At 44.0% G+C, this 10000-nt stretch overlaps 1 protein-coding gene across 1 annotated transcript; it reads left to right on the forward strand.

Annotated features, from left to right (window-relative positions):
• Positions 1-4644: 4644 nt before the first annotated feature.
• Positions 4645-9563, forward strand: LOC138968249 (protein toll-like). The gene is made up of 2 exons (XM_070340810.1): positions 4645-4861; positions 6542-9563. The coding sequence occupies exon 2, from the start codon at positions 6605-6607 to the stop codon at positions 8729-8731; it is 2127 nt and encodes a 708-aa protein (XP_070196911.1). The 5' UTR covers positions 4645-4861; positions 6542-6604; the 3' UTR covers positions 8732-9563.
• The last annotated feature ends 437 nt before the right edge of the window (positions 9564-10000 follow it).

Here is a 10000-nt window from a genome sequence, read left to right on the forward strand (position 1 = left end):
CGAAAACGTGTAGGGTTCAGAACGTTCTTACCATATATATAAGACTTATTACCAGCGTGCCTCGTGCGTGCAGACTCAGTGGCAGTGCAGACTGCATGCAGTGGTTTGATTGCCCTAGCAGACGACATAAACCCCGCTCAGCAAATTAACATGTTGGGCAAATGTGAACGAAAAAACGATGGGGATATAATACGTGTAGGGTTCAGAGCATTCTTACCGTTCATATGTAGTACCAGACTCCCCGATGAGTGAAGATACCACACGAGAAACATGCCACATTTATTTTGGAAATGTGCTTTCCGTCGACCGTGGCAAGGGGCAAAACTCTGCACAGTCAATCTGTCGAAGCTCGAGGAAGGTTTCGAAACCAAGAGCACAGTCCTTTCTCCGAGTTTAAATGAGGTCTCTATGAAAGATCATCACTTTTTAGCTTAACGCTACACTGGAATTTACCAACAGAAATTAAAACAAGAGTTTGCGTGTGACGAAAGCACGACACACTTGAGACAGCCCACACAAAAGTAGATCCAGTGACACAAACCTGACCACACAGTTACGCCTATCCAAATGCGCGTTGCAAAATGTGCGTTTTGAATCTTCTTTTTTCTCTGGCGGTACTGACAATATCGTTATTGAAACAATCCCAGTGCACTAAGGGATTTATAGAGCAAATCTCGAAAATAATTATTGAACTCAGCGCTATGCGCTTCGTTCAATAATGAATTTTCTCGATTTGCTCTATAAATCCCTAAAGGCCCGTCCAGACACTCCCGGCCGACCCTGTCCACATTTGACTTATGCTCAAAACGGCCCACGTGGGAGCACCGCAGCGTGCTATGATCGCGAAGCGTTATTTACAGAAGAATAGCGCGTGTTCTAATTTCTATGACACAGACATAGAACGACGGAAATTTGACCAATCAGAGCAAACCAGAGCAATGACGTCAGCCGCTCGCGGCGCAGCAGTCGAATGCAACTGAACCTTCTTGTCAGCTGACCCGCTCCACTGATACCGCGTTGTGAAAAGAATCGTCGATGTGTGGCCACTCGGCAAATCCCGCGCGACGCACAAAACGGCCTGCGGCGCATAGAGCGTAAAACGGCGGCCAAGTCTGGACAGGGCTTTAGTGCACTGGGATGTCTCAATAACTTAAATAATAATAATAATAATAATAATAATAATAATAATAATAATAATAATAATAATAATAATAATAATAATAAAAGGCATGTATTACTTTGTGGAATGCGATAGTTTTACATTTTTACATTTTTACAAATCTCGGTTTTAGGTTCGACGTAATTTGTCAAATGTTTTTACAAATCACGAGTTAACAAAAGTACACTGTTTTATTAACCGTTCGTCTTATGTTTTTACATTTCTATTTGTTTGTGAGTACCGGCCGGTGATTGTGTTTCACAGACTGTCGAAGTTGCCTCTTCAACTTTGTCACAATTCCTGTATTAGAATAAGAAAATGCCAGATTTGAGCGGAATCAACAATTCAAGAAATGATTGAATATGAACTTTCGGCCAGAGACCGCATAGTACACACTCTGTGTACTCTTCAGTCTATGATTTGGCTATGCATTTAAATAACATATTCTTATTTCGCCATTTTAAACATATTTGCTTCCAAAACAGTTTAACTGAACACAAATCATTATCTTTTGAATTGAATTGAATTGAATTGAATGTTCATATTCAATCATTTTTTGAAATTTGTTTAAAAAGAGAAATCCTTTGTTTTTTTTAACAAATCATTGTTAAATTTTGTTGTTATACTTATCTGTCATAAAGTGTTCGCATTTTTTGTTGGTTGTCATGGACATGTCCGTTGTGTGTCGTAAAACACTGTTTTCGCTTTGTTTAAAAAGAATACAGAATACAGAATGGCCATGATGTCTCTTTATTTGAATAACAACTGTAAAAGCAGTGTTCTGTAATGCAGACCCAAAACAATTTATATGTGAAGAATTTGAAAATCAGTTGGTTATACCTAGTTTGCTTGACAGATGGAAAATGTTTTTGAGAGTCAGGTTTGGAGAAGGCATAAACTCATTTTGTCGAACTCATTTGGCCTGGCTGGCGTTGGTGTGTGTGTGTGTGTGTGTGTGTGTGGGTGTGGGTGTGTGTCTGTGTGTCTGGGTGTGTGGGCGAGCGTACGTGAGTACGTGTGTGTGTGTGTGTGTGTGTGTGTCTGTGTGTGGACTTGTGTGGGGGCAAGCGTGTGTGCATGCGTGCGTACGTTTGTGTGTGTGTGTTTTGCGTGTGTGGGCGTGCGTGTGTGTGAGTGGGGGGTGGGGGTGGGGGGAGGGTAAGCGTGCGTGCGTGTACGTCTATCTATGTGAACTTGGATATATCTATGCACCTGTGTGAATGTGAATGCGCGCACGCTCTCGGGAGTGCTAGTCAGACAATGCAACATTCGCAAAGAATAAGCCATGAATACGTCCCAGTGATCCTGTTTTGCTTGCGTCTGATTGGTTCTGCAAAGGGTGCGCCGCTTGAATGACTCGCTTGCGTGTACAAGGAAGTTGAGAGATCACTTGTTAGGAAGTTCTACCAAGTCTGACTCTGAGAGTCATTCAACCCGCTCGGAACTTTGCTACTTCTTTTCGTGAAAGCGCACCCACCAGAAACTGACCTACAGTCGAACCTGTCTGTGACGACCGCCGAAAGGACCGACTAAAACTGGCCGTTATCGACAGGTGGTTGCCATAAAAATGTGAATATAATAATAACAATAATAACAATAACAATAACAGCACTTTTTCTATTAAAATGAATACATTTAAAACGGAAAATTACCTTCGACACCTCTAACCTGTCTGTAAACGATTATACAATACACACCGAAACAGAATTACAATAACAAGAACATTTAAAAGATCCTCGGAGTTGGTCGTAATGGGCAGGTGGTCGTTATCAAAAGATGACAATCGGTAGTTTTTTTTATATTTTTTATTTTATAAACAGCCTTATTTCTTAGATCTACACCAATCTCTCATGTCTAGTTGTGTTTGTCAATTTCCAATGGACAACAAAATCAGATGTTATACATTTGTAGCAGGTGCAGACACCAGACTCGGTCTGAAAGTTCTCCCTGCAACCCTACCCATCCACTCTCATTGTGTTAAATGGAGCGAGTAATTCCAAACCAGGAAGTGATGTCCAGGTCACAATGACTTTTCTCAGCTTGCTGTCCCCGCATGCAGCGAAAACAAACCACAGGCCCAAGTACTCAGTAAAGCTGCTATTGCAAGGCTGTATGGCTTTGTGCAAGATGAGAATTTAGATACCCAAGAAAGGTATGTTTCGGGAACGTTTAATTATTGACTAAAAAAATTAAACGTTCCACCAACATAGCTTTCTTGGTTTTTAATTGTGACTTTAGGAACGTTGGCATGCAGTCGATCTGGTTTTGCATGTGTGCAAGTTGAGATAAGAGACATTCCGATCAAAAGGCAAGAAAAAGACATGATAATGATTTGAGGAATCTGCATTCAATAATTCCTCTTCGTGAGAAAAAGGACATGATTTGACAGGAAACACTTCCATTGATCCCTTAAGTCTGTCCCATAGGTATATGATCTTATCTAATGAATGTACTTCAGGCTGTCCCATAGGTATATGATCTTATCTAATGAATGTACTTCAGGCTGTCCCATAGGTATATGATCTTATCTAATGAATGTACTTCAGGCTGTCCCATAGGTATATGATCTTATCTAATGAATGTACTTCAGGCTGTCCCATAGGTATATGATCTTATCTAATGAATGTACTTCAGGCTGTCCCATAGGTATATGATCTTATCTAATGAATGTACTTCAGGCTGTCCTTTATATATGATGTTCGGAAATAACTGTCGGGTTAGTAAAGGTTGTCAAAGAGTGACTACTCGTAGTTTTTATTGAGGCAAACTTTCCACACTTGGACAAGGAGCGCGTGTGGATGACTGGCCAATCTTGTCACGTTGGAAACTTAATTCGCCTCAACTAAACCAAGAGTTGTCCTTACAACCCATACAAACCCGACAGAGTTATTCCCCAAATTCATCTATTGTTTGTTTGTTTGCTTGCTTAACGCCCAGCCGACCACGAAGGGCCATATCAGGGCGGTGCTGCTTTGACATATAACGTGCGCCACACACAAGACAGAAGTCGCAGCACAGGCTTCATGTCTCACCCAGTCACATTATTCTGACACCGGACCAACCCGTCCTAGCACTAACCCCATAATGCCAGACGCCAGGCGGAGCAGCCACTAGATTGCCAATTTTAAAGTCTTAGGTATGACCCGGCCGGGGTTCGAACCCCCGACCTCCCGATCACGGGGCGGACGCCTTACCACTAGGCCAACCGTGCCGGTATTCATCTATTGACCCCGATGGCTTTTTACCGAAGATTCAGTGCCAAAGCTTCGTGCAACGAGCTTCGTGAAGTAGACTTCGCGAAGTTGACCTCGCCCAATCAATATGAGGCTTTACGGGCTTCTTGTGAGACATGAAAAAGGAGAAAAACCTGTGTATCTGAAGAAGTTTTGCAACTGCCTGTGCCGATCGAGTCACATAAATAAAGGGACAATACGACCGGATCCAATTGGGTGCATGCACACCCACACGGTAATAAAATTATAGCATGACTGTTGTTGTAACCTTACCTAAACTCTCTTTGTAAAAACACACGCGTAAGCTAATGACGAAAACCAGCAGTGTGTCAGTAGGCCTATAATTTGCTCGCTGGACTTGGCATTCGGTGGTGACTTTCCAGGCAAAGGGTTCAACGTACACACTGGGAATCCCTATCGACACTATCACTTACCTTTTGCACAACATCAGCGGTTGAAGACTTCAGTGGTGAGTACTTCCGATTTTAATTTTTACTGAAAATATTTTGGTTTTGTCCTGAATTATAACGTTCCAATGATTGTATCTTCCTTATTGTTTAAATCTTGATATGGAACGTTAACAGTCTATCTGTTTTATACTGAACATGTTTCATTCCAATGCTAAAGAATAGAAGCAACGCCCATTAATCTGTTGTTGAAGTAAAGGTAAAATTCGCAATACATGTTCGAAGGCAGACTCAGAGAGATATAGCTGGTGCGTAGTGAATAGGTATAGGTGCACTTGAAACGTCAAAACCAACCAGACTATTCCTATGCAGTTGCTTTATATCACTGTAGGAAATCAAACGTTTCAGAGAAGAAAAAAACTACTTTCGCGAATACACGTGTGAAATATTATGTTTCACATATGTTGTACTTACTGTTGCAGAGAACCAAAAACCTGTTCTGATATTGCTTTTGGAGTAAGGAGCTATCTTTGAAAAGAATGAAGGCTATGAGTCAAGAATTGACATTGTTTATTGTATCTGCGATAAAGAATTTAATCGTTTTATTTTCTAAAGCCGAAAAAAATGTATCGATTGAAAAATTGGATTTTCCTTCTTTGTGCCATGTGACGTCAGAGGCCGACAAAACTTCATATTTAGGCGGCCAGCCGAGACTACAAAATAGTGCATGTTTGTGTGCGTTCAATCATACAAAATAAAAGGAATTCTAACCAGATTCGATCGATACATAAATGTTATTTGTATTTTTGACCAAAATATGAAATTTTACACAGATCTCGACAGTCATTGTTCACCTCGACCGCTAGCGCGGTCTGGGAGGAACACTCACTGTCTCGATCTGTGTAAAATTTCATATTTGGTCAAAAATACAAAAACACGTATAATATACATGTTCCAAAAACAAATCAAAACTTTGAATTAATTTGTTTCTTATAGTTGTTATGCTATTATATAGAAAGGGGTATGTGCGTTCTGACGGGATCAGTTTTTTGGTATTATTCCTTAATTCAGGGAGAAAGACATTCCTAAAACACATACGACGTGTTACATATACACGAACAAAACATACTATTCATTCACAAATCTGAATCAGAAACTCTGTGTTTTCATACATGTGTATTCAAAACCTACAATAAAACAAACAAAAATAGCTTTCAATAGGCAAACAAATTAAGGTATGTCGCTTTAAATCTCCGAATCAATGTGTGAATGTTCAGGCTAAATAAATTACAGTCGTGATTACAGCCTCAACTAGTTCATGACTAAGAATACTGCATTGTCAAGTTCAGGGACAGATTTAAATCTTCTGCCTTCCTCATCATGATATAGTACCAGCAACAAAAACTTTTGCATGAGGCGTTAGTCTGCAGTGATTGTATCAACAAGAAATAGGTTAAGCAAAGATGAGCTCAGTAGAACGTGTAGACAAAGAACATGCACCCAAATGTCACTTATTGGTCAGTTGTTCATAATACGAGCAATCACTAAATGAATGAATTATACAGAAAATGTATAGAGCATCAAGAATACAGATGAACCCTCATTTTCTAAATGTTGAAAATCTGAGAAAGGGACCGTGAAAAATGGAGGAAACGTGACTGTAATGAAAAGAAGTGTCTTAAGTTGAGGGTTTTAAAAACACCACTAGCACTGTATATAATTGCAAATATCCCATTTTTCAGACCAGTGACCACAGTTCCACCTAACGCGCAGACGCCAGTCAACCAATCACTCCTGCCAAAAGCATGCTGCCCAAAACGACCGTTGTGCTGGCTTTGGTCGTGCTGACGTCACTCCTCATATCGAACGTCGTTGGTGACGACGACACATGCCTGATATGTACGTGTGGCTCCAGCAGCTGCTCAGGTGAAAACTGCTGCCAACCTTTCGACATCTCTGCCCTCATCCAACTGACAGTCAGTGTCCAATGCTCAACGCCGGCAGAACCCCACATCATCGCACCCTTGAGTGCCCTCAACCGGTCCTCGACATCATGTGGTGGCTACCATCTCTTTCACCCTAACAGCTGTTTGACCGCAATGCCTGAAAGCTACTGCTTGTACAATGAGACTCGAGCCATCAGTTTGGCAAACAATTATATCTCAGAGTTTCCCCATCTTGTATGTCTGCCCTTGCTCGGAATGCTGGACCTCAGTTACAACGACCTAAAAACGATCCCCGAAGATGCCTTCGACGAAGTCCCCCACCTACGTCACATCTTCCTGGACCACAATGAGATCTCTCACATCCACCCCAAGGCCTTTGACCTTCATCTACCCAACCTGCAGGTTCTTAGCCTAACCTACAACCAGCTGACTGTGGTGGAAGGCAGTGTCGTAGCGGTGTCACATCCATTCTGCTTGTTCAACTTTAGCCACAACCTCATCACTACACTCAGCAACACTAACAGTTTCCAGGTCGACCCTGCCCTGGAGTACGGGCCTGGATACGTTGACTTTTCCTATAACCGTGTCACAGAAGGACCCATGGTGGCGGTCAGGGCTTTGGGGATCAGTAAAGCTTATCTGGCCAAGTTCCTCCTGTGGGCCTTCGACGTTCGTCACAACCCGTTTCACTGTGACTGCAACATGTACGAGGTAGCGTTCTTCTTGAAGCTGCTCATTACGAGTTCATCCTGGCGAGAATTTTACGACATCGCCTGCGTAACCCCAGCGCGTTTCAGCGGGGTCCCTGTCTACAACCTAACTTTAGACCAACTGACATGCAATGTCTCCAAAGGTTGCCCACACAGATGCTCTTGCGAAAACAACCCTGAAAAGCAAACCACTTTCGTGGACTGTAAGGCTGTTGGGTTGACGTCATTCCCGCGCGTCATGCCAAAAGGACTGCGTATAAATCTGAACATGGCAAACAACTCCTTGCAGAAGATGCCCCGCAGAAAGTATCTCTCCCGCGCTGCCACCATTGACCTGAGAGGGAACGGTCTGACGGAGATCGAAGGGGGCGTGCCGCATCTGTTGAGAGACGCAGACCTTGTCGACCTCCGTGACAACGACTTGAGACACCTCCCTGAGACCTTCCGGGCACTCCGCCCTGAGGCTGTGTATCTAGACCTGCACACCTGGCGATGTTCCTGTCACCTGCAGTGGGTCGGGGGCTGGCTACGCTTCAGTGACGACCACTCACACCTGGACAACCTCACGTGCACAACGGGCCAGGGCAGGCGTGTCTTGCTAGCCAGCGCTACCAAAGAGGACCTGGGCTGCTACCAGCACACACCGGACTTGTCCAGCTACAAGACAGCGTTGGTGATTGGCTCCGTGTCGCTGCTCGGGGTGGCCGCGCTGCTGGTGGTGTTTCGCTACGAGATCCTGGTCTTGTGTCAGCACCTGGCGGCACGGAGAAAGACTCGGACACCTGTCGGCACCTGCCGCTACCAGGTGTTTGTCAGTGTCAATGCGGACAGCGCTGAGGACTGTGGGTGGGTGCGAGACGTGTTGCTGCCCGCCCTGGATCACCTCGGCCTGTCCTCCTTCCTGCCGCCTCGGGACTGTCTCGTGGGGTCGGTGGAGATGGACGAGGTCACCAAACACCTGCACCAAAGCGCCGCCGCTCTGGTGGTGGTCTCCCCTGACTACGTGGATAGCGGCCCCTGCCTGTTCCAGTTCAGCCAGGCGTACAGTCACATGGTGGCCAACAGACACGGTCCGCTGCTCGTCGTGCAGCTCAGCCCCGTGTCCCGGCGCGCCGCACGTGAGCCACGTCTGCGAGCCATGCTGACCTTGCGCTTGTTCCGCTCGGCTGACCCCCAGCGTCTCCACGCCGCGCTGACCACGCTGCTGACCACCTCCAGCCAGGTTAAGACGCCCCAAGCAGCGACGGTGGCAGAGCCCAACTTTGACACATGGTGAAAATAAAAAAGCCGGTCGCCGGGAGGGATGGCAGAGCACTGGACTTATGAACCTAGAGTCACGGGTTCGAATCCAGGTCGGAACGGACACGGGTCAACTTTATGCGCAAACTCAGCGACTGTATCCATGTTTCATCCCCAGGTTGTAAAAGACCTCGGTCATTCTGCCATAAGTGCAGGTGGCTGATTACACTTTAACACGCATACTGCACTTGTGTATCTCATCTAGAGTCGGGGTAACAACCGGGAATGTGCCCCTAAAGGTTTAACCGTGGGGGCGTAAAACAACATTCTCATCATTGCCGGGAGATTTCAGTAAAGAAGAACATTCTTGAAGATTCCGAAAACGCCTGTACTTTTAGCTTAGCATGCCTATAAGATAAACTTTATGAAGTGACTTCACCCAAAAAGATTCAACAATAATATGAATATATCATACAACTGCTGACAGTTGTTCATCCGGAAGCAACATTGAGCGCCTTTTGCAATAACCAAATATGCCGCATTCAATCTTTCCTCTAATTCTTCTTTTTGATTTTTAATGTATTTACTTGTTTAGTCGGCGTTAGGTGATGCTAACTGACGTCGGAATCAGGTTGGAACTGTGCTTTTAGGATTGTTGATTTATTTTACTTTGAAGCCTATTTCGTTGAAAACTTCGTGCATACTTAATCAATAGTAATGAAGCACGTTGCCCTTGGAAAAGGTTTCATCCTTTCAATGTAGACAAGTGGTGGGTCTTTCTTGCTCGTTACAGGTGCAGGAGTTATGTTGTTATAGTATTCATTTTCTGACAATTAACGTATCGAAATAACTTACCAGCAATACTTGTGGATATTGTTTGGTGTGTGTGTGTGTATGTGTGTGTGTGTGTGTGTGTGTGTGTGTGTGTGTGTGTGTGTGTGTGTGTGTGTGTGTGTGTGTGTGTAGGAGTGTGTGTGTCTGTGTCTGTGTCTGTGTGCGCATGTGTGTATGTGTGTGCGTCTGTATGTGTGTGTGTGTGTGTGTGTGTGTGTGTGTGTGTGTGTGTGTGTGTGTGTGTGTGTGTGTGTGTGTGTGTGTGTGTGTGTGTGTGTGTAGATGCTAATTAAGGAGCATTATGATTTTTGTGAGTGCTCGTTTTCCCGATCACCACCGTATTTGCTTCTTAGCCATGAACTTTATTTATTGAATATACTCAAAATAAAGAATTGCCTTTTTGCAAAAAGTATCGTTTGTTTAGTCGCGATATCTTTGTTGTGATTTCCGTCCTTCCATTCATTCTTTCCTC

Source organism: Littorina saxatilis, linkage group LG6, assembly GCF_037325665.1.
Source record: "Littorina saxatilis isolate snail1 linkage group LG6, US_GU_Lsax_2.0, whole genome shotgun sequence".
In the NCBI taxonomy this organism is placed as follows: Eukaryota; Metazoa; Mollusca; class Gastropoda; order Littorinimorpha; family Littorinidae; genus Littorina; species Littorina saxatilis.

What these genes read in the sequence shown, in the direction of transcription:
- LOC138968249 (XM_070340810.1), top strand. Translation starts at nt 6,605, where the DNA reads ATGCTGCCCAAAACGACCGTTGTGCTGGCTTTGGTCGTGCTGACGTCA.